This window comes from Bos taurus, chromosome 18 (genome assembly GCF_002263795.3).
Source record: "Bos taurus isolate L1 Dominette 01449 registration number 42190680 breed Hereford chromosome 18, ARS-UCD2.0, whole genome shotgun sequence".
NCBI classification, from domain to species: domain Eukaryota; kingdom Metazoa; phylum Chordata; class Mammalia; order Artiodactyla; family Bovidae; genus Bos; species Bos taurus.
The window spans coordinates 50,708,327-50,733,026 of NC_037345.1; the positions used below are offsets into that span (position 1 = coordinate 50,708,327).

General features: G+C 45.0%; 1 protein-coding gene across 1 annotated transcript; it reads left to right on the forward strand.

Annotated features, from left to right (window-relative positions):
- Positions 1 to 332: 332 nt before the first annotated feature.
- Positions 333 to 24,700, forward strand: LOC112442322 (uncharacterized). The gene is made up of 5 exons (XM_059877326.1): positions 333 to 381; positions 3,713 to 3,817; positions 4,262 to 4,342; positions 16,118 to 17,346; positions 19,303 to 24,700. The coding sequence occupies exons 1-4, from the start codon at positions 333 to 335 to the stop codon at positions 17,128 to 17,130; spliced, it is 1,248 nt and encodes a 415-aa protein (XP_059733309.1). The 3' UTR covers positions 17,131 to 17,346; positions 19,303 to 24,700.

The following is a 24,700-nucleotide window of genomic DNA, read 5'->3' on the forward strand; positions in this document are numbered from 1 at the left end:
TCATAGGCACTTAATATTCACCACGTCTGTGGGGCTGTCAGTAAAATACACCAGCCCTCAACAAATGTCCCTGGGTTGGTAACGGAGAAAGAACTCAAAACAGAGCAGACTGTCAAGAGGACGATCTCGGGAGGTCAGTTTGACTCTCACTGTTTTCTAAAAAATCACATGGACATATTTCAACATTGTGAAATCTTAAGAGAAATGCAAATCAAAACTACAATGAGGTATCACCTCACACAGGTTAGAATGGACATCGGCAAAAGGTCTAAAACCAATAAATGCTGGGGAGGTTGTGGAGAGAAGGGAACCCTCCTACAGTGGTGCTGGCAATGTCGATTGTTAACAGCCAGCACACAGAACAGCCGGGAGGTTCCTCAAGTAAAAAGTGAATGAAATTAAGACACTCCAGAGAGAAAAAGAAACTCCACATTGATTAAAGAGCTGAATAGACGGCCAGTAATCCAAATCTCTTGAGGAAAATATAGGTATAATATGCTTTGACAGAAATCACAACTTTTTTTGGTCTACCTCTTAGAGTAATGGAAAACTAAACTAAACAAATGGGGCCTCGTTGACTTTAAAAGCATTTGCTCAGCAAGGGGAGCCATAAACAGGAAAAAAAAAAAAAAAGAAAGAAAGCCCTCAGAATGGTAAAAATTAAGTGAATTTACTTGTTGAATATTAAGTGCCCATCAGCACAGTTTTTCCAGTTGTTGTTATGAATGCACTTGAATCATCCAGAAACATCCCCCTCCCCAGTCCCTGGAAAAATTGCCTTCCACAAATCCAGGCCCCAAAATGTTGGAGCCTGCTGCTCTATAGCATAACAATAAGAATATATCTAACAGAACTGACCACTACAGTAAAAACTGACTACATATTAAACTTGTTTTTTAAGTTTTCAAAAACAGCAAGATCTTTCTTATATAGAGCTCCAACATAAATACAAATTAGAACACAAAACATTTTTCAAGGTGAACTAATTAGGTTTTTGGGGAGAAAGTCCACAAAGAAAACAGCACTTTACTGTTACTTATTTCTAGACAAATTAAGGTTCTGTGGGTATTATTTTAGCCCTGTATTACATGCTTTGTCTCTATTTACTGACAATGAGAAGTTTGGAGGTTTTTCCCCTAAAATTTAAAATAAATAACATTTTTTAAAGGAAAATTAACAAGCTAACTTGTTAACAAATTAACTTTATACTTAACAAGCTAACTTTATTCTTCAAGGAACTATAAGAGAAGAAATGAGCCTAAAGTTAGCAGAAGGAAAGGAATACTAAAAATCAGAGCAGAAGTAAATGAAATAAAGACCAGAGAACTAATAAAACAGATCAGTGAAACCAAGAGTTTTTTTCCTCTTTCAGAAGAAAATGTTTCATTACTTACGACTGGTAGGGACACGTGGGAGGACAACCTTCCGTCAGGCACCTAAGACTTTCAGCAGCTCACTTCCATCCTGTCTTCCGTTCCTCTCTAGATCCAGCTGAATTAATTGCCCTCGAAAAAGCAGGAAACACGTTTTGGTTTCATCCCAGCGATTCACATTCTCCCTCCTCCTGGAACCCCCCTCCCACCACTTCACTCTCCTCGCTCCTTCTCCCACTCCAGCCCAGCGGGCTTCACCTGCCCAGACACACCTGCTGGTCATCCTCAATCAGCACGACCAAGCCGCTCTGTTAGTCTCAAAACAAAATTCATACTTTGTTTTGTTTTTTACTCCTTTGTCCACTGTCTTCCTAATACGCTGAGAGCCATGTGAGGATGAGCACTGCTCTCCTTACCCACTCACAGATGCTCTGCCCTCCGTCTCTGCACACAGGGAGCCGCCCCTCCTTCTCTTCCCCAGCATCTCTCACGACAGAGGAAATACAAACATTCATTCATTTTGAGCTCTCCTCTGAATTATAATTACCTGCAAATTCCCAGGGACTCCAGAAAGCTAGGTTTTATATGGTACCTTCAATAAATCCCATAAAACCTTTTATGTTAGCAAAAAAAAAAAAAATCTCTCACTTGAATTTTTGCTCAGTAAAGCCCCACTGGAAACCCCACGATCTGCTCCCCAATCATCCCTCCATCCAGCCGGAGCTGGGGTGTGCTCAGGGGGCAGGGTCAGCACGTGTCCTGCCCAATGTCAGCCCAAACACAGCTCCAATGTTCTCTCCTGTTGGAGACCCCCTCTCTCTTTTGCTTAGCGGTGGAGCATAAAGAAGCACTCACCTGACTCTGGCTCTTTGCTCCAGAGTTCTGTGCAGGTAAGAGTTACTCAGGATGGACCAGGGGCTCCTGAGTCTGTAGTAACAGGGACTGGGTCCTGAGACCCGCTCTGCCCACAGAGATGCCATCACCACACCAGCTGCAGCATCAGAGACAACAGCAGCGTCTGCACAGAGCATCTGCTGCGTCTCCAATGAGAAGCGAATGTTTTCCTAGGCACAGTCCTCCTCCTCCTCAGATCAGAAGAGAAAGACAGAGGGAGAGAGAGAGACAGTGAGACAGAGAGAAAGAAACAGAAAGAGAGAGATACAGTGAGAGACACACACGGAGAAAGAGACAGAGACAGGCAGAGAGTGTGTGTGTGTTTCTTACACAAAGTAGCCTGCCAGGCTCCTCTGTCTGTGTGACCCCATGGACTGTGGCCTGTCAGGCTCCTCTGTCCATGGGATTTCCCAGGCAAGATAACTGGAGTGGGTGGCCATTTCCTTCTCTAGGGGATCTTCTCGACCCAGGGATTGAAACGACATCTCCTGAGTTTCCTTCCATTGGCGGGGGATTCTTTACCACTGCACCACCTGGGAAGCCCCTGACTAAGGACAACTGCTGGCAATTATCCAGATGATTCCAATGGGGAGTGGAACAGCAGGCAGAAAAGGTTCTCAGCCTTCTCGGGGGTAAGACTTGGTTTAGAATCAACATTGAGATTAGGCATTAACGAGACACTCCGAGGTGCATCAGGAACTTCCTCTGTGGGACTTCCTTGGTGGTCCAGTGGTTGAGAATCAGTCTTGCAATGCAGGGGACGTGGGTTAGATCCCTGGTCGAGGAACTAAGATCCCACACGCTGGAGCAACTAGGCTTGCGTGCTGCAACTACTGGGCCTGCGAGCTTTAGAGCCTGTGGGCCACAATTAAGACCCACCACAGCCGAATGCATAAATAAATACTTTAAAAAGAGGAACTTGCTGAGTGCTGCCCCAGGTCACATGTGTGAGGTCTTGCACCAAGGCCACAGAAGCAGAGCCCAGAACCAAGGTCACCGCCAAAGCTAACTGAGCCCCTTTGTAGCCTTGTCAAAAGGCCCTGATAATCACTAACAACCCTCCCGACTCCCAATTAAGCAAAGATGCCCACTCCAGTAAACACCCTATAGCATCCCAATCAATCACCTAATGCCAACCTTCCGGCAGGAATTTTCTTTGTCTTGGTATAAAAGCTGGCTCATGAACACTCATGAACACTCATGAACACTGTCAACTCTCCTGGTCTATCAGGAGTTGACAGCCAGCTGCGTTCGCAGTGCCCACTCTCTCTCTGCTCTTTGTTCTTAGTAAACTCACTCCCTTCTCAAGTGCTCTGGTCTGGAAATTCTTTTCCAACCCATGCTCATACTGCCTCAACATCTGGTGGCCTGTGGGGATTGCTCTCAGGGGACCCTCCCCCAGTCTCCTTTCCTCTTTCCTTCTTCCTTGGGCCCTCTGAGAACAGGCAAGTGGCTGTGGAAGCAACTGAGGATCTCTGGCCAGCGTCACCCTCTGGTGTGTCCCGAAGGCCCCACTGCTCGCTGTGCCCCAGCAGCTGCCGCCCAAATGGGTGAGGGTCTCTCTTTTTCACTCCTTTCCAACTGAGGACTAGGCAAATCAATATTGTGTTGGCATGGGTCAGGCCTTTAAAAGCCACTAGGGTGCCTGCTGCTAGAAGACACCCGTGCAGAATAAAGGGAGTCATGGAACAGATAGGCTATCAGAGCTTCTGCCCCTAAGACAACTTCCGTGCACTGTATGTGCCATATTGGTTCAAGCAAGACACTGAGCCCATTGCCCAGGCCACCACCTCCTAGCAGGAGTAAACAGCACATTACCCCTCAGCTTCTCTTCTCTGTCTCTTTCACTTTCCCTCCCTGTCATGATTTAATTTACAGGGGCCTAGGAGCAGCCTCTGAATCATCCCAAAGAATGCCTTGCACGTGTCAGAGGATCCTCAAAAGGCGAGTCACGGTTGTTCCGGGAACACTCTCTCCGTCCTTTCCGGCCCTAGTTGCCAGGTGTTTTCCGTGGTTTGGGCCTAGGCTGGTGCCTAGCCACACGGTTTGTGCCACTCGCAGTCACACATTCAGAGGTAATCTCTCACTGTCGGACGCAGTTGCTGGGATGGTGGGCCATTTGTGCCGTTAGCCACACGGTGCCTCATCACACACAGAGCCTTCACTGGGACAGCTGGAACGCCTTCTGTGGCCAGTGAATTCTCGGTACCCCATTCTAAAAATGGGCTCAGGTATGTCTTGAGACCCTCCTTCACACTCACCTCTAGGCTGTATTCTGAAGAACTGGAAAAAAAAATCTGACCCTGAAAATCTTAAGAAGAAAAGGGTCACTTTCTTTTGCAACAAAACTTGGAGCCAGTACAAATTGAGGAACCAAGAAAAATGGCTTCCTCGTGGCCCACTAAATTACAACACAATCCTCCAATTTCATCCCTTTTGATGTTCCATATGCTCAAAAACTTATGGCACTCAGTCAGATTCCAGATCTAAGGGGCTCACGCCACATATGTCTTTCTGCTGCTGCCCTATCCCCTCATCCCCCACGGTCTCTCCATCCACCAGATCTCCTGGTCCAGGAGTGTTTCCTATCATCAAAAGCCTGGAAAAAACGCTTCTAAAATTCTAAAGAATCCCCTTCTAACTCCTCCTGTCTCTTGGGGCAGTGGGGTGGGAGAGAAGGAAGTGGGAACAGAACCAAGCTTCCCCTATTCCTGCAAGTTCTCCTACTTCTTCAGATTCTTCTAATCAAACCAAGACCACGCCATCTCAGAGGAACAATCCCTGCTGGGACAACACCTTATCAGTCAATCTGCACCTGTGACCAGAGCCGATGTGAATTTGAACACTCTCCAATTTAAAAATTTAACCTACAAGACCATGACCACAGAAAGGAAAAACACAATATAGCCATGATATTCTTTAGAATCCAGAAAAGAAAAAAAAAAAACTGGCTAAAATGAAATCTTTTTGAAACTGCAAAACTATTTCTTTTTGCACGTGCAATTAGGAAAAAGCTGGCTTGTTAAGATACTTTGTTTTTGGAGTTCTGATCCTGCCTGAGAAGCAAAAACATTCCTAGGGAAAAAAACTGAAGTTAACTCTTTTCATGTCCTTGAGATACACAGCCCACTCTGCCTGAGACTCCAGCTGAGAGCTAATTAGTAGAACTTCAAGCCAAGGGGAAAAAAGGGGCAAAGAGATATTTTAAATCTCAAGTGGAAAACTATGAGATCTCTGTCTGTCCAGATCTTGGCATGTCTCAGTGTGTGTCTTTGATTTGGATAATATTGTTGAGGTTAATTTGTCAATGAGCTCTATTTAATTGATTATATTCTTTGTAGCCCAAGATGGAGAAGCTCTATACAGTCAACAAAAACAAGACCAGGACCAGACTGTGGCTCAGATCATGAACTCTTTGTTACCAAATACAGACTTAAATTGAAGAAAGTAGGGAAAACCACTAGACCATTCAGGTATGACCTAAATCAAATCCCTTACGATTATACAGTGGAAGTGAGAAGATTTAAGGGCGTAGATCTGATAGAGTACCTGATGAACTATGGACTGAGGTTCGTGACATTGTACAGGAGACAGGGATCAAGATCATCCCCATGGAAAACAAATGCAAAAAAGCAAAATGGCTGTCTGGGGAGGCTTTACAAATAGCTGTGGAAAGAAGAGAAGTGAAAAGCAAAGGAGAAAAGGAAAGATATAAGCATCTGAATGCTGAATTCCAAAGAATAGCAAGAAGAGATAAGAAAGCCTTCCTCAGCGATCAATGCAAAGAAATAGGGGAAAAAACAGAATAGGAAAGACTAGAGATCTCTGCAAAAAAATTAGAGATTCCAAGGGAACATTTCATGCAAAGATGGGCTCGATAAAGGACAGAAATGGTATGGACCTAACAGAAGCAGAAGATATTAAGAAGAGGTGGCAAAAATACACAGAAGAACTGTACAAAAAAAGATCTTCACAACCCAGATAATCACGATGGTGTGATCACTGACCTAGAGCCAGACATCCTGGAATATGAAGTCAAGTGGGCCTTAGAAAGCAGCACTACGAACAAAGCTAGTGGAGGTGATGGAATTCCACTTGAGCTCTTTCAAATCCTGAAAGACGATGCTGTGAAAGTGGTGCACTCAATATGCCAGCAAATTTGGAAAACTCAGCAGTGGCCACAGGACTGGAAAAGGTCAATTTTCATTCCAATCCCAGAGAAAGGCAATGCCAAACAGTGCCCAACTACCGAACAATTGCACTCATCTCACACGCTAGTAAAGAAATGCTCAAAATTCTCCAAGCCTGGCTTCAGCAATAGGTGAACCATGAACTTCCAGATGTTCAAGCTGGTTTCAGAAAAGGCAGAGGAACCAGAGATCAAATTGCCAACATCCGCTGGATCATGGAAAAAAACAAGAGAGTTCCAGAAAAACATCGATTTCTGCTTTATTGACTATGCCAAAGCCTTTGACAGTGTGGATCACCATAAACTGTGGAAAATTCTGAAAGAGATGGGCATACTAGACCACCTGACCTTCCTCTTGAGAAATCTGTATGCAGGTCAGGAAGCAACAGTTAGAACTGGACATGGAACAACAGACTGGTTCCAAATAGGAAAAGGAGTACATCAAGGCTCTATATTGTCACCCTGCTTATTTAACTTCTATGCAGAGTACATCATGAGAAATGCTGGACTGGAAGAAACACAAGCTGGAATCAAGATTGCCGGGAGAAATATCAATAACCTCAGATATGCAGATGATACCACCCTTATGGCAGAAAGTGAAGAGGAACTCAAAAGCCTCTTGATGAAGGTGAAAGAGGAGAGTGAAAAAGTTGGCTTAAAACTCAACATTCAGAAAACAAAGATCATGGCATCTGGTCCCATCACTTCATGGGAAATAGATGGGGAAGCAGTGGAAACAGTGTCAGATTTTATTTTTCTGGGCTCCAAAATCACTGCAGATGGTGACTGCAGCCATGAAATTAAAAGACTCTTACTCCTTGGAAGGAAAGTTATGACCAACCTAGATAGCATATTGAAAAGCAGAGACATTACTTTGTCAACAAAGGTCCGTCTAGTCAAGGCTATGGTTTTTCCTGTGGTCATGTATGGATGTGAGAGTTGGACTGTGAAGAAGACTGAGCGCCGAAGAATTGATGCTTTTGAACTGTGGTGTTGGAGAAGACTCTTGAGAGTCCTTTGGACTGCAAGGAGATCCAACCAGTCCATTGGGAAGGAGATCAGCCCTGGGATTTCTTTGGAAGGACTGATGCTAAAGCTGAAACTCCAATACTTTGGCCAACTCATGTGAAGAGTTGACTCATTGGAAAAGACTCTGATGTTTGGAGGAATTTGGGGCTGGAGGAGAAGGGGACGACAGAGGATGAGATGGCTGGATGGCATCACTGACTTGATGGACGTGAGTCTGAGTGAACTCCGGGATTTGGTGATGGATAGGGAGGCCTGGCGTGCTGCGATTCATGGGGTCACAAAGAGTCGGACACGACTGAGCCACTGAACTGAACTGAACTGAAAGAAAAGTAGGGCTTCTCTGGTGGCTCAGATGGTAAAGAATCTGCCCACAATGCAGAGGAGCCAAGTTCAATCCCTGGGTCGGGAAGACCCCCTGGAGAAGGGAATGGCTACCCACTCCAGTATTCTTGCCTGGAGAATTCCATGGACAGAGGAGACTGGTGAACTACAGTCCATGGGGTTGCGAAGAGTCAGACACAACTGAGCGACTAAAACACATACAGTAAAGTAAGCGTTTATAAATCAAGCGATTCTGAATTCAAGAAAAATTAAACTATATGAGTTTCAGGCTCATGTAAACTGGGAAATATTCACTATTACGTTAATCAGTTCAGTTCAGTTGCTCAGTCGTGTCTGACTCTTTCCAACCCCATGGACTGAAGCACGCCAGGCTCCTTTCCCAATTTGGAACCAGTCTGTTGTCCCATGTCCGGTTCTAACTGCTGCTTCTTCATCTGCATACAGATTTCTCAGGAGGTAGGTAAGGTGGTCTGATATTTCCGTCTCTTTCAGAATTTTCCACAGTTTCCTGTGATCCACACAGTCAAAGGCTTTGGCATACTCAATAAAGCAGAAGTAGATGTTTTTCTGGAACTCTCTTGCTTTTTCCATGATTCAACGGATGCTGGCAATTTCATCTCTGGTTCGTCTGCCTTTTCTAAATCCAGCTTCAACATAAGGAAGTTCTTGGTTCACATACTGTTGAATCCTGGCTTGGAGAATTTTGATAATGACTTTGCTAGCGATTGAGATGAGTACAATGGTGCGCTAGTTTGAACATTCTTTGGCATTGCCTTCTTGGGAATTGGAATGAAAATTGACCTTTTCAAGTACTGTGGTTACTGCTGGGTTTTTTTTAATTTGCTGGCATATTGAGTAGAGCACTTTCACAGCATCATCTTTTAGGATTTGAAATAGCTTAACTGGAATTCTATCACCTCCACTAGCTTTGTTTGTAGTGATGCTTCCTAAGGCCCACTTGACTTCCCAGTCCAAGATGGCTCTAGATGAGCCATCACACCATCATGGTTGTCTGGTCATGAAGATATACCCATTTGAATGCAGAATTTCGAAGAATAGCAAGGTGAGATACGACAGGCTTCCTTGGTGATCAATGCAAAGAAATAGAGGAAAACAATAGAATGGGAAAGACTAGAGATCTCTTCAAGAAAATTATAGATACCAAGGGAACATGTCATGCAAAGATGGGCACAATAAAGGACAAAAATGGTATGGATCTAACAGATGCAGACGATATTAAGAAGAGGTGGCAACAATACACACAAGAACTGTACAAAAAAGATCTTCATGACTCAGATAACCACGATGGTGTGATCACTCACCTAGAGCCAGACATCCAGAACAACCTTATCAGGTAAATAAAAAGCCTGTCTCAAAGAAATCTCAAAGTATAGTGGGAACTCTAGAAGAAAAAATCCACCTCAACAAAAACTGATGACAGACCTATGACATCTACAGTCAACAGACCAAACATATTAAAAGCAAATTAGTCTTGGCTGTGTTTAATAAGATCAGATCAGTCACTCAGTCGTGTCCGACTCTTTGCGACCCCGTGAATCGCAGCACGCCAGGGCTCCTGTCCATCACCAACTCCCGGAGTTCACTCAGACTCACGTCCATCAAGTCAGTGATGCCATCCAGCCATCTCATCCTCTGTCGTCCCCTTCTCCTCCAGCCCCCAATCCCTCCCAGCATCAGAGTCTTTTCCAATGAGTCAACTCTTCGCATGAGGTGGCCAAAGTACTGGAGTTTCAGCTTTAACATCATTCCTCCCAAAGAAATCCCAGGGCTGATCTCCTTCCCAATGGACTGGTTGAAACTCCTTGCAGTCCAAAGGACTCTCAAGAGTCTTCTCCATCACAGTTCAAAAGCATCAATTCTTTGGCGCTCAGCCTTCTTCACAGTCCAACTCTCACATCCATACATGACCACAGGAAAAACCATAGCCTTGACTAGACGGACCTTTGTTGGCAAAGTAATGTCTCTGCTTTTGAATATGCTATCTAGGTTGGCCATAACCTCAAGGAGTAAGCGCCTTTTAATTTCATGGCTGCAGTCACCATCTGTAGTGATTTTGGAGCCCAGAAAAATAAAGTCTGACACTGTTTCCACTGTTTCCTCATCTATCTCTCATGAAGTGATGGGACCGGATGCCATGATCTTCGTTTTCTGAATGTTGAGTTTTAAGCCAACTTTTTCACTCTCCACTTTCACTTTCATCAAGAGGCTTTTGAGTTCCTCTTCACTTTTTGCCATAAGGGTGGTGTCATCTGCATAGCTGAGGTTATTGATATTTCTCCCGGCAATCTTGATTCCAGCTTGTGTTTCTTCCAGTCCAGCATTTCTCATGATGTGCTCTGCATAGAAGTTAAATAAACAGGGTGAAAATATACAGCCTTGATGTACTCCTTTTCCTATTTGGAACCAGTCTGTTGTTCCATGTCCAGTTCTAACTGTTGCTTCCTGACCTGCATACAGATTTCTCAAGAGGCAGATCAGGTGTTCTGGTATTCCCATCTCTTTCAGAATTTTCCACAGTTTATTGTGATCCACACAGTCAAAGGCTTTGGTGCCGGGGTCCAGCCCCGGTGGATCCAGGGAATTCGAAGCGGGGACGGCGTTGGCAAGGATCAGGAAACAACTGCTTAATTAAACGTTAATTAAGGATATAAAGAGTAATAGAATAAGGATAGCTCAGTGAGGAAATTCAGTGGAGAAAAGAGGCTGAATAATTCAGCCAGAAGGTAAGAGAAAGAACGACATGGTGAGACCAAGTTTCGGTGAACAAGGCCCGCACTTTATTTTCCAAAGTAGTTTTTATACCTTAAGTTATGCATAGAGGATAATGGGGGAAGGGGTAGAGTCATGCAGTAAGCCAGGCTTTCTTCCTGCAAACATATCATATGCAAAAGTTTAGGTGATTTGCATCATCTTCTGGCCCGGAGGCCTTTTCCTCTAAAGGTGATTATTCTAAAGTCAGGCGCCAGCCTCCAAAAAGTATTAGATAAAGTTGCATTCCTACAGAGCAAAGGTGTGATGGGCTATAACAAGAAAAAGAATTAACTCAAGGGTCCCAGGTTACAAACATTAAAGCTACTATTTACACCAATTATATTAATCAATACACTGCCAGGGACACAGCAGGTAAGGGATATGGAGACTTAGCAGCAAATATTGGCCCAACAAGTGAAAATCCCTTCACCAATACAATTTCTAATCAATCTTTTGACTGCTCAAAGGAATCTGTATTTAGACAGTTTAGAACATCTCATGCCTCTCACAGTTTGGAGGCTCTGAGCAATCACATGTGGCCGGAAAAACCTATTCAGGCAGGCTAGAGGACTTCCAAGGGAGTTTGTAGGTTGAAACACTGTCACACCCAGGAATTATTAACTGGAGCTGTAAGCTAACTCTTTTTTCAGAGAGAGGTAGTGGGGGACAGGTGAAAGCACAAAGCAGAAAGTAGGCAGACTCTGGTTTTGGGGGTAGATTGCTCGAGAATTTCCAGGGAGACTCCTGAGGCTTGATCCCGCCTTTGCGTATGCCAAGCCTCCTTCCTCATGACCTTTGCCAGGGGCGGAGCTCGCTCCCCGCACTTTGGCATAGTCAATAAAGCAGAAATAGATGCTTTTCTGGAACTCTCTAGCTTTTTCCATGATCCAGTGGATGTTGGCAATTTGATCTCTGGTTCCTCGGCCTTTTCTAAAACCAGCTTGAACATCAGGAAGTTCACGGTTCATATATTGCTGAAGCCTGGCTTGGAGAATTTTGAGCATTTCTTTACTAGCATGTGAGATGAGTGCAATTGTGCGGTAGTTTGAGCACTCTTTGGCATTGCCTTTCTTTGGGATTAGAATGAAAACTGACCTCTTCCAGTCCTGTGGCCACTTGAGTTTTCCAAATTTTCTGGCATATTGAGTGCAGCACTTTTACAGCATCATCTTTCAGGATTTGGAATAGCTCAACTGGAATTCCATCACCTCCACTAGCTTTGTTCGTAGTGATGCTTTCTAAGGCCCACTTGACTTCACATTCCAGGATGTCTGGCTCTAGGGCAGTGATCACACCATCGTGATTATCTGGGTCGTGAAGATCTTTTTTGTACAGTTCTTCTGTGTATTCTTGCCACCTCTTCTTAACATCTTCTGCTTCTGTTAGGTCCATACCATTTCTGCCCTTTATTGAGCCCATCTTTGCATGACATGTTCCTTTGGTATCTCTGATTTTCTTGAAGAGATCCCTAGTCTTTCCCATTCTATTGTTTTCCTCTATTTCTTTGCATTCATCGCTGAGGAAGGCTTTCTTATCTCTTCTTGCTATTCTTTGAAACTCTGCATTCAGATATTTATATCTTTCCTTTTCTCCTTTGCTTTTCGCGTCTCTTCTTTTCACAGCTATTTTAAGGCCTCCCCAGACAGCCATTTTGCTTTTTTGCATTTGTTTTCCATGGGGATGATCTTGATCCCTGTCTCCTGTACAATGTCACGAACCTCATTCCATAGCTCATCAGGTACTCTATCTATCAGATCTAGGCCCTTAAATCTATTTCTCACTTCCACTGTATAATCATAAGGGATTTGATTTAGGTCATAACTGAATGTAGTGGTTTTCCCTACTTTCTTCAATTTAAGTCTGAATTTGGCAATAAGGAATTCATAGTCTGAGCCACAGTCAGCTCCTGGTCTTGTTTTTGCTGACTGTATACAGCTTCTCCATCTTTGGCTGCAAAGAATATAATCAATCTGATTTCGGTGTTGACCGTCTGGTGATGTCCATGTGTAGAGTCTTCTCTTGTGTTGTTGGAAGAGGGTGTTTGTTATAACCAGTGCATTTTCTTGGCAAAACTCTATCAGTTTTTGCCCTGCTTCATTCCGTATTCCAAGGCCAAATTTGCCTGTTACTTCAGGTGTTTCCTGACTTCCTACTTTTGCATTCCAGTCCCCTATAATGAAAAGGACATCTTTTTTGGGTGTTAGTTCTAAAAGGTCTTGTAGGTCTTCATAGAACCGTTCAACTTCAGCTTCTTCAGTGTTACTGGTTGGGGCATAGACTTGGATTACTGTGATATTGAATGGTTTGCCTTGGAAACGAACAGAGATCATTCTGTCTTTTTGAGATTGCATCCAAGTACTGCATTTCGGACTCTTTTGTTGACCATGATGGCCACTCCATTTCTTCTGAGGGATTCCTGCCCACAGTAGTAGATATAATGGTCATCTGAGTTAAATTCACCCATTCCAGACCATTTGAGTTCACTGATTCCTAGAATGTCGACATTCACTCTTGCCATCTCTTGTTTGACCACTTCCAATTTGCCTTGATTCATGGACCTGACATTCCAGGTTCTTATGCAATATTGCTCTTTACAACATCGGACCTTGCTTCTATCACCAGTCACATCCACAGCTGGGTATTCTTTATGCTTTGGCTCCATCCCTTCCTTCTTTTTGGAGTTATTTCTTCACTGATCTCCAGTAACATATTGGGCACCTACTGACCTGAGGAGTTTCTCTTTCAGTATCCTATCATTTTGCCTTTTCGTACTGTTCATGGGGTTCTCAAGGCAAGAATACTGAAGTGGTTTGCCATTCCCTTCTCCAGTGGACCACATTCTGTCAGATCTCTCCACCATGACCTGCCCATCTTGGGTTGCCCCACGGGCATGGCTTAGTTTCATTGAGTTAGACAAGGCTGTGGTCCTAATGTGATTAGATTGACTAGTTTTCTGTGAGTATGGTTTCAGTGTGTTTGCCCTCTGATGCCCTCTTGCAACACCTACCGTCTTACTTGGGTTTCTCTTACCTTGGGCATGGGGTATCTCTTCACGGCTGCTCCAGCAAAGCGCAGCCATTGCTCCTTACCTTGGACATGTTTAATAAAAATTAGGGTAATGGTAGAAAAAAATTTGTCTCACTGAATATTAAATCCTAGTTTTGTTAATTAAGGTTAGTGTTTATTAAGATTCACTTCTGAAATAATTATTTGTTGTTATAAAATTTAATTAAGTTAATAAGACGACATTCTAAGTTTGTTTCTGAAGACTAACTTCATAATCAACCTTTGGATAAAGAGCAGATGCTCCATGATCTACAACCAGAGGATTAACACCAGCTTATGGTCATTCAACAAACTAAGTCAGACGACAAGGTAAATACTGGGCTACCCCTAATAGAAGCTCTTAAATTCTTCCTTGTGACATTACTATTACTGCTAGCTATTGCCTATCTTACAGAATTGTTGTCTTTTCCATTACCAATTGTGTGACTGAGTCTCTAATAAAAGGATGATCTATCTTTTGATATGAGATCAATGATTATAATAATGTAACTCTAAGTATGAGAAGAAGCCAAAAGAAGAAATATTTTCATGCACTATAAGAGACTACTAGTAAGGCAGATATGATCCAGGACTTTTGCTACTTTCGTAGCCTAATCCAGTAACAGCACATTGAGTGGACAATCAAAACATCTTCGCTAGACCTGGGAATGAGCATTCCTAATATATCTTTGCTAGACGAGCATTCCTAACATCATGGGACAAAATGATCACAATATGGCCCCAAAACCGTGCTCAAATCTATGGCCATGAAGGGAGTCTGAGGCTGGAAGCTGGCACTTGCCATCTGCCTCTACAAAGATGAAATCAGGAGCCACTACAGCTGCTGACCTTCTACACCCACAGAAAGGAATTCAGGGTAGAAATCATGAATGAGGCGTTTTGTGCTCTAAGAAAAACTGGCAGGACAGGTCTTCAGACAGTTAGATGTTTTCAAGTAAAGATTTCATGAACCCCAATTCTTGCATATTCTCTTACCTAGAGAAGCCCCAACATCACAGACCAATGTCTGGCCTTGGTTCTCCTGACTAGCCTCTCTTTTAGGCCCCTCGGCAGGTTTTCTACTTCTATTAATCTTCAGGCCGTGTATCTCTAACCTTCTTGTTAAGTTTATTTCTTCTAGAATACAAATAAAATCTCCAGATGCTGATGCAACAAGGATACCAGCTGGTGACACGCGGACTACGCTAGAACAAGCAGCTTTCTCATTCCACAGACTCTCATCTCCCTCCAAAAATGCACCCTGACAGTGTGGGCATTGGGACCAGGACCCCACAACCCTCCTGTCCAGCAGGAAGAAGCCAGAGCAGTTTCTGCCCCTTTCCCCAATGACTCGGGTCCCCACGTCGCAAGAGAGGATAGGCAGGTAGTTAGACATGAGCAGGGTATAAAGGGGCCAAAGATTTGGCCCGTTAATAAGAGGGGAGAACACTGAATCCTGCCCCAGGGCACAGGTGTGAGGTCTTGCACCAAGGCCACAGAAGCAGAGCCCAGAACCAAAGTCACCTCGAAAGCTGACTGTCCCACTTTATAACTGTTGCCAAAAGCCCCCTGCTGCTGCTGCTGCTAAGTCACTTCAGTCGTGTCTGACTCTGTGCGACCCAATGGACGGCAGCCCACCAGGCTCCCCCGTCCCTGGGATCCTCCGGGCAAGAACACTCGAGTGGGTTGCCATTTCCTTCTCCAATGCATGAAAGTGAAAAGTGAAAGGGAAGTCGCTCAGTCGTGTCCGACTCTTAGTGACCCCATGGGCTGCAGCCCACCAGGCTCCTCTGTCCATGGGATTTTCCAGGCAAGAGTACTGGAGTGCGGTGCCATTGCCTTCTCCGAAAAACCCCCTAATACTAACTAAAAAGCTGCCTGACTCCCAATTAGGCAGATGCCCACTCCATTAAACACCCTATAGCGTCCCAACCACTCACCTAATGCCAACCTTTCAGCACGAATTTTCTTTGTTTTAAGGCTATAAAAGGTGGTTATTAACTCATGCACGCTGTCAACTCTCCCTGGTCTGTCAGCAGTTGTCAGCCAGCTGCGCTCGCGGTGCCCACTCTCTCTCTCTGCTCTTTGTTTTTAATAAACTCACTCCCTTCTGAAATGCCCTGTGTCTGGAAATTCTTTTCCAACCCGCGCTCAGACTGCCTGAACAGTGTCGACTTGGGAGCTTGGGAGGCAGGCTCCCCATATGAGCAGAGGGCCCAGAGGCGCCAGGGCGGCCTTGAGAGGAGGGTTGGGGGCACAGGGCCCGGGAGTCAGTCTTCATGGGATAGAATAGGGTCAGAACAGAAGGAAGGAGGAGCTCTGCACCACAGAGGAACCCTCCCAGTGGAAGGACCGTCCCCACAAGAGAAGCATGTGGATGGTGTGGACTCCAACAAGCTCTGAGCTTCCCAAGGGAGGCTGGCGGTTCCAAAGGGCAGGATGCGCCTGAGGCCTCTTTTTGCCTGAAAAACAGAAACTACACAAGTAATCTCATCTCTGCAGAGTCATTCCTCACCCCGACTTTCCCCTCCCATCCCCCAGGACAGCAACTTTCTCTTCTTTCCCTGCCCCCTAAACTCGTCCCCCTTCCCCCGCTCTTCTAGATCATTCTGGGCTCTGCACACTCCTAGGCCTGCCCCATCCTCCATTTTCTCCCCTTCCCACTTCTTGTATTCTAGATTCTTCTGCCCTCTATACCCTCCGCTCCCTGGGTCCTGGATCCTTTTCAGCCTCCATGTGGCCTCAGTTTCACCTACTCTCAAACTCCATTTCACCTACTCTCAAACTCATTTCACCATCTCTCAAACTCCATGGAAGGACGTTTGGCGCCCCCACGTGGACATTCATTTTCCTGCAGGGCTTCCCCCAGAAGCTGGAGGCCCCAACCAGAGCCCCTCTGAGAGCAACCCTGCCCTTCTCAGCCTGGTTCCAGCTGGAACCTGGAAACCCTGCCCTCTTGTCCTACATTCTAGGCCCTACCCCAAGCCGTTCCCTCAGTTCCCCAGGGCTGGAGTCCAGGAACCGTATTCTGGCCCCCATCCCCACTGCTCATGCCCTTCAGTTTTTGAATCGCCTGCACCCTCAGCTCAAGACTTCTGTCTCCTCCAGGGTCCTGACATCCCCCAACTCCTGCGCAAAGTCTGCCTTTCTAGCCCCAAAGGATTCCAATCTTCCTTCTCCACCTGGTTACCTGGACCCTTTCTCCACCCACTCCTCTTCCCTGGGACTCCTTTGTGCCAGGAGATTTGTGCCAGCGTGTCGCTAACTCCCTTCACAAACAGATGCAAAACACATAGAAACATACACACACACACAAATAGATATAAACACACAATACACAGACATACACACACACCCGTGTACACACACGTATGTAGGCACATAGCTACATACATACACACAAATAGACATATATGGATACATATTCACACACACACACACACATACACTCAACCCAGAGATCTCCCGCACCAAGGCCTTGACTGATTGGCATGGAGCTCTTCTCTGAAAACCCCGCCCCCTGGGCTTCCTCTGTGAAGCGGGCACCTCCCACGACGTCTCCCAGAGGACGTAAATTCAGGGTGTGTTCTGAGAGGAACACCCACAACTCGAGCTTGCGCCATGTTGTCACTTCTTTCGGTGATCGCAGACAAGGTCTTGGAAGTCCGAGAGTGGGTGCGGGCTAAATTTCTCACACAGAAGGTAAAAAAATTTTCCGTGATGTCCTGGACTGGATGCTCTTACCCAGCAGGGTCCCCCAGTCTGCTGGGGAAGGGCACCTGGCTGGCCAGGAAGTTGCCCACTCTATCTGGGGATCTGGTCAACAGAGGGTGTCTGCCAGATGAACCTTTAATGGTTTTCTGCCCTGTGGGTGCCAACTTGGGAGTTTGGGGCGGGCTGATCCCGACCTGTTGGGAGGGCGAGGAGCCATGGGGCCTTGAGAGGAGTCAGGGGTGCACTGGGGCCCGGGCAAGGGAGAGAATTGGGTGAGAACAGAGGGAAGGAGAAGCTCCACGCCACCGAGGAGCCCTCAAAGTGTAAGGACCGTTCTGGGAAGGGAAGTGTGGACGGCGTGGACCCCAACAAGCTCTGTGCTTCCCAAGGGGGGCCTGGAGGCTGGCAGTTCCAACAGCGGGAGATGTGACTGAGGCTTCTTTTTGCCTCAAGAACTGAAAGTGCACAAGCAGCCCCGCCCTCACACCCGCTTTCCATTTCCTTCCCCGAGGGCAGAAACCCGCTCTTCTTTCCCTGCCCCCTAAACTCGTCCCCGCTTCCCGGCTTTTCTAGCTCCTTCTGGGCTCTGCCTACCACAGTCTTCCTCATTCTTACTCATCCTGTGCCCTCGTGTTCTAGATTCTTCTGCCGCGCTCCCCTCCCTTCTCTTGGCTCTGGCTCCTCTTCAGCCTCCGCTGTGGTGTCCCAGCGGTCTTCACTTGCTCACACATCTCAGCCTCACACAAGCTCAGCGGAAGCACATTTGAAGCCCAGAGATGGACATTCCCTTTTTTGTTACATATAATAGTTTGTGGTATTTTGTTAGATTCCTCATGTAAGTGATATCATATAGTATTTGCCACTGTTTTCTCCCACTTATAGATTATGTTTACTCTTTTATCTAACCAAAAGCATCTAAAGCACACCAACTGAGAAATGAAAAAGGGATACAAATGAACTTATCTACAAAACAAATAAAATTATAGATGTAGAAAGCAATCTGATGGTTACCTGGGGTAAGGAGGGGAGGGATATACTGGAAGACTGAGGTTGACATGTACACACGACTATATATAAAATAGATGAGGAATAACGACCTTCTGTATAGCACAGGGAACTCTACTCAGTACTCTGTAATGACTTATATGGAAAAAGAATCTGGAAAAGAGTGGATATATGTATGACTCACTTTGCTGTATAACTGAAACTAACACAACACTGTAAATCACCTATACCCCTAGAAAAAAAGATTTTTAAGGTAGGAAAAGAACAAAACTCTTAATGGAAAAGAAAATGAAAGTCAAAGCAATGTACATGTACCAGATACATACCAGTGTCTGGTATATATTATAATAATACGTATACTAAAAATATATATACATAATATATATATGGGGCTTCCCAGGTGACACAGTAGTAAAGAATCTGCCTGCCAACACAGGAGATGCAAGAGATGCCGGTTCAATCTCTGGGTCACAAAGATCCCCTGACATAGGAAATGACAACCCACTCCAGTATTCTTGCCTGGAAAATTCCATGGACAGAGGAACCTAACCGGCTATATAGTCTATGGGGTCACAGTTGAACACGACTGAGTGTGCGCACACACACGTATATAACATACATGATATATATCATATTATATAATATATAATGCATAATACAATATATAGTAGATATATATACTATGTTGTATGCATAATGTATATTTTCTGTGGGTTTCTCATAGATAAATTAATGATATATGGAACAGAACAAGCCCTGAAACCCTTGAACTGTTGGGTTGCCCAGTCCAAGGGATGCTGATATTTGTACTACATAAGATAGCAACTCGTTAAACATGAATCGTTCATAAAACAATATCATATATATCTCTAAACAGATGTTTGGTCGCCAAATAGCAGAAGCCATTACGGTTTAATTTCTTTTTATATATTTTTTCAGAATCTATGCTATCTTTGCAAAATCTTAGAAGACAACGTCGTTTATTATTGTTAAAGAAGCCGCATCGTTGAAGGAAGTTAACAGTAGAGATTTGGATATCCTTATTAATTATAAATACTGACTCCTCTGTCTAAGAGAGAGGACTGATTTAAAACTGGGGAGACATCCCTAACATGATAACTGGTTTCAGGAGACACAGATTACCAGCTTGGCTTCCTGTGGTGGCCACTAAACTGTGATTTCCTCCAACACTGGCAAACATTTAGAAATCGAACTTTTGCTGTTTTAAGCAAGACACCAACTGTGCCTGGCAATGAATAGACTTGACCATGGAGATAAAGGATTACCAAACTGTCATGTCGTCTTCTGCCTGGTTCTGTGCTGACCGAGACTTCAACCAGGCGCAGAGTAGGGGAAGGGCCAGATGGTGACCGGGCCGGACCCTAGGAGGCTTTCCCAGAATAAAGCCCCAGCCGAGTCTTCCGCCTGCCTTCTGTCTGTAGAAAATCTTTCGTCAAAGAATAAACTTGGGGACTTCCTTGGGGGTCCAGTGGGTGAAGACTCTGAACTTCCACTGCAGGGAACGCAGGTTTGATCTTGGTTGGGGAACGAGAATCCTACTTGCTTGCAACGCGGCCAGAAAATAAAAAGTAAAAATTTTTTTAAAAGAATAAATTTAATCACAGAAGTGAAAAAAATGCAGAAAGCAAAGGAAAACAGTCAAACAAGCCAAAATAATAATACTTCAGCCATTAGACAAAGTCAAGGACCTTTATTTAGTTCTTCCTCAAGATCTATAGATATTGTTCTGTGCCTTATATGGGAACTGTTTAGCAGATACTCAAACCCCTACCAAGTGGAGGAAGTTAACTGTATGTTGCCCACAAGCAAGTCAACCCCAGACCACTTGGAAGCAGAAGGTTGATGACGCTGCCTTTTCATTACCTCACCACCGACCATGGGTCGGTAAACAGTGTGAGACTCCTCACTACCACCACCAGGCTGGGACACACAGTCTTAAGGCATTGCCTGCTGTGGCCCTCTTTGCCTGGCCAAACAGTAAAGCTAATTTCTTTCTACTTCACCCAACACTTCCTTAAAGGTTTCATCCTGCACCACTGTACAGAGGCCAGATTTTGGCAACAAATTGGCTGGTCGGTATGGGGTTGATTTAGGGGCAGCCCCACGGGGGTCCCCTTGCTTGCTCAGACTCTCCGAGGTCATTCCTCCACGCCAGGCTCTTTTGAGAAGGCAGAGGGTTGGAAGATTCCTTCAAAGGCCAGGTGGCCTGGGACTCTTGTCAAGAAGGCTGAGCTCCAGTCCTACCAGGTACTGCATCCAGGCAGTGGGGGCTCTGAGTCAGAAGTGGAGGGTGAAGAAGGACCACCCTAGAAGCTGGGGAGGCCACCTTCACCTTAAAGAAGTTTCTCCAGCCTATGTCAGCCTGAATGTTTCTGCTCCAAAGAATTATTTGGAGGAAGGAGAAAGAATCAGGGACATGGAGACACCTTGGCCAGCATCTGGGTAAGGCCCCAGGTGAATATTCTGAGGCTCCTTTGAAACAGGAGGGGAAAGGGCAGGGCACAACCTTTGACATATCCCGAGGGCACAACATAAATGAATTAAAATCAAACGAGTCCAAGATGGCCGACAAGTCAACTTGACTAGACCTTGATCCTTGGTATAACTCATTGTAACACATCAGCAAGCTAAATGGCACACTCAAGGTGCCGTGACAGTTCCGAGGTGGAAATCCCCTCCCCTTCCTCAAAACTTTTGGAATAATCCTCCCACTTAGTAGTCTATGAAATGATCCAGCCCATAGAAACTACCACACCACATTTCCAGGCCGTTGTGCTCACCCTCTGTAATGGCTCACACTCTGTCTGTGGGGAGTGTTTCTCTATGAATAAATCTACTTCTTACCTATCACTTTGTCTATCACTGGATTCTTTCTGTGATGAGACATCAAGAACCTGAGTCACGCCATGGAAAAAAACAGAAGAGGGCACTCAATACACCTGTGAGCCCCTGGGAGATCTCAGATACCTATTCAGGACTACCAATGAGTGCCATTCTAATGAACACCCCCAAAATCTGGTTTCTGGGGATAAGATTTCTCAGGATAGCTCTAAAGAGCCAACACAGCTTGGTAGAGACTGTACTCCAAAACAGACAGGAGATAGATCTTCTGATCCCTAAACAAGGAGGGACTTGAGCCATCCTGGCCATGTGAATTTAAAACTGACTGATGCCCCTACTCGTCCATGTTATGCCATATTGATGATGCTTATGATTGTTCCATGTACTGTCAATTGTCTAACCTGTTTTTTCTCTTCCCAAGTCAACCAGCTACAACATGCAGTGCCAGTTCAACAAAGGTGTAAAACTACAGCCGACCACGGAAAATATCACTCACCCTGAGATGGACACTGCTGTAAGGACTCTGAGGCTTGAGACTAGCAAGAGGGGGAGGCCCAATACCCCTCGCCGTCCCAGTTCAGCAGGAAGTAGCCAGAAAGATCTCGACACCCCTATTCCCAAAGAACTGGGCCTTCCATCTCTTGAGGGGGTAATGTTAGGTAGTTAGAATAGGGAAAAGGAGTCCAGAATGGCGGTGTCTAAAAGATGAGGAACAGAAAAGCCCACGAAAATAGAACAAAAGAAGGTCTGAGGACCGGAGTGAGGACCTCAGGTAAAACAAACACCACTCCTGACTGGCCCAATTGACATAGGACAGGCCCAGGAAAAAAACATATAAAAAGAGGAGCCAAAGCTAGCTCGCTCGCTCTCTCCCACATGCTGGGGTGCTCATCTCTTCGTGTCTTTGGATCAACGTGCCTTCACGCCTCAAAGATGGATTTTCCTGCTATCTTCTAAATAAAATGGAGCTGTAATACTGAGCTGTAACACTGATTTGTGTAAGAGCTATAACACGGTCCGTTCGAGACCTGAGAGCTATAACACGGTGTCTCCGAGACCCGAGAGCTGTGACACGCCAAGGGGGCTTTAATGTCCATCACTCCAAATCTTTGTTGTGACGAGACAGAACCGAGGAGCATACACTCGCCTGATAGAACCAACTAAGGCCAAGATGGCAGAGTCGACTTCCACTAGACCCTGAGCCTCAGTATATGCTCATTGTAACATATCAGCAAGCTAAGTGACCATCCACCACAGTTGGCAAAGTGAATAACCATTGTTTCACACTGATCTATGACTCTATCTGATTTAGTGTTTTAACCCCTTTTGATATTTTCAACAAAACTTCCTAAATGAAATTCTAATGAAGTCTTCTTGACCCCTAGCTAACTCTGGGATGCTTCAAAGGGCCCCTGAAACAGGACAAAGAGAGATATTAAGCTAATTAGGTTCATTTGGTAGGTTAAATTACATGGGCAGTATTATCAAATGAGTAATATGTTAAGGTCCTTTAATGAACCAGAACCTGGTGGTCCGGAGTTGATGATAAGAAAGTAAAAGAGAGAAAGAGAAAGAGGCTGATATTCCTTGGTTTATGCAGAAAACCAATAAAGTCCTTTGACACAGGGCTTGTGTCGCTCACGAAGGCACCTGGCGCCCTCTCGAGGCGGGTGAAGGGACAGGGCGCCTTCTTGAGAGGGTCTTAGAAGCCCAGAAAGGAGAGTGAGCACGACGGGTCTCTGCGCTCCACAGAATTAGCCTGAGAGAGAGAGAAAGAAAGACATGGGGACCAAAGCTTTGGTGGAGCAAAGGTGTTTTATTCAACATTGTGTGGGTATTTATACTGTCTTACAAGATAGCTATTTTCAGCAGAGATAAAATCAAAACTTACAAGTTCTCAAGGAAACATGAAGTCATCCATATGAAAGAGAGAGGGTTGTAAATAATCACTTTTACTGTATGGTTCATAAAAAGGAAGAGGGTCGTAATAGTTACTTATCACCGTATGGAAAAACTAACGACGGAAATGCATGCATTCTTAAGCCCCCGGGAGTAGTTTGCTACTCCATTTAATTCCTGAATATTCAGGAATTAATAAGGGGCAGAGAATTCATGACAGACCCAAAACAGCACACAGGAAGCCTCCTTTTAAATGCTTCCTGACAATTCTCCCTATTTTATTATGTTTGTAAAATGAAATTTGATTTGTTCCCAGTTGTAGGCACTATGATTAAAATGAACAGGAGTAACACAAAATTGAAGTAATCTGGAAACAAGTCCAGCCATGGGCCCTTCTTCCCAGGGTCGTTGGAGATTTACTGGTAACCACAAACTACGTCGAGATGGAAGAATCAAAAGGGAATCATGTCTTAAAGAGATAGAGGAGTTAAGACAAGTATATAGTTTGCAATTAATACAAGTTACAGAATATGAAGTCTTATTAAATTGTAAATTTCCTATGGCTATAACAAAAGGAAGTGGGACACAGGCCTGTATAAATATGACTGATTATAGCGAAAGAAATAGTTACTATGACCACGACTGGTCCCTGTGAAATGTCGGGTCCAAGTTCCAATTTCTTCTGTGCTCACAGCAAGTTTCCAAATGTGTCATTGTTCAGGCCCACTCTGTTTATCGAGGACTATCCTAGGACGAAGTGGGGCTAATCCACCGTCAAGCCACCCAAGAAGTCCTTTGCCAAGGTAATGTTCCATCGTAGTGTCGGTGACCTTCCATGTCACTTGTATAACATAATCACACACCGTGCTATTAACCTCTCCTGAGCAGTTAGAGAACCACATACCACGGGGTCCCCAATCAAGAATTATGTGATAAGCCACAAACATTAATTTTACTGATTTGGCTTGACATTAGTCCCAACGAACAGGAGTATATGTAAAGTTCTTATAAGTAAACCCTTTGCATAACGTTCTTTGTTCTTTACCTAACTCTTTCCCTAACACTTTCCCTAAAGTCTCAGTAGTATAAACGTGGTTCATAGACAAAGAAAGGGCAGTAAATAACCCAAGCAGTGTCCGAAAATTCTTTTTGGGAGGCAGGGCGAAAGCCCAAGTTTGTCGGCTAATGTTTATGCACAATTCTGCTGGGCCCACGCACAAGGGAAGGACTTCAGAGCCTAAAGAGATGTTAATTAGTTTTCCCTACTCCCCAGGGTGTGAGAGCCCTTTCAGGTTCTAGGGAGGGGCATATGGGTGGAGTCATTGGTTGATAAGATCGGTCTTTTCTCTGTCCATTCTATGACCTGCAATAGAGGGGGGAGGGCCTAGAGGAGCTATCCCACATTGAAGGTCAGGAAGGGCGGCGGTGAGAGATACCCCTCGTCCAAGGTAAGGAGCAATGGCTGCGCTTTGCTGGATCAGCCGTGAAGAGATACTCCACGCCCAAGGTAAGAGAAACCCAAGTAAGACGGTAGGTGTTGCAAGAGGGCATCAGAGGGCAGACACACTGAACCCAT

Bases quoted from the DNA above. Each gene is read 5' to 3' on its own strand.
- LOC112442322 (XM_059877326.1), top strand. From the start codon at position 333: ATGTCGATTGTTAACAGCCAGCACACAGAACAGCCGGGAGGTTCCTCA. The intron at 382-3,712 runs GTAAAAAGTGAA...CTCTGAGAACAG, and splicing joins ACAGCCGGGAGGTTCCTCAA to GCAAGTGGCTGTGGAAGCAA. The intron at 4,343-16,117 runs GTAATCTCTCAC...CCTGAAAAACAG, and splicing joins TCGCAGTCACACATTCAGAG to AAACTACACAAGTAATCTCA.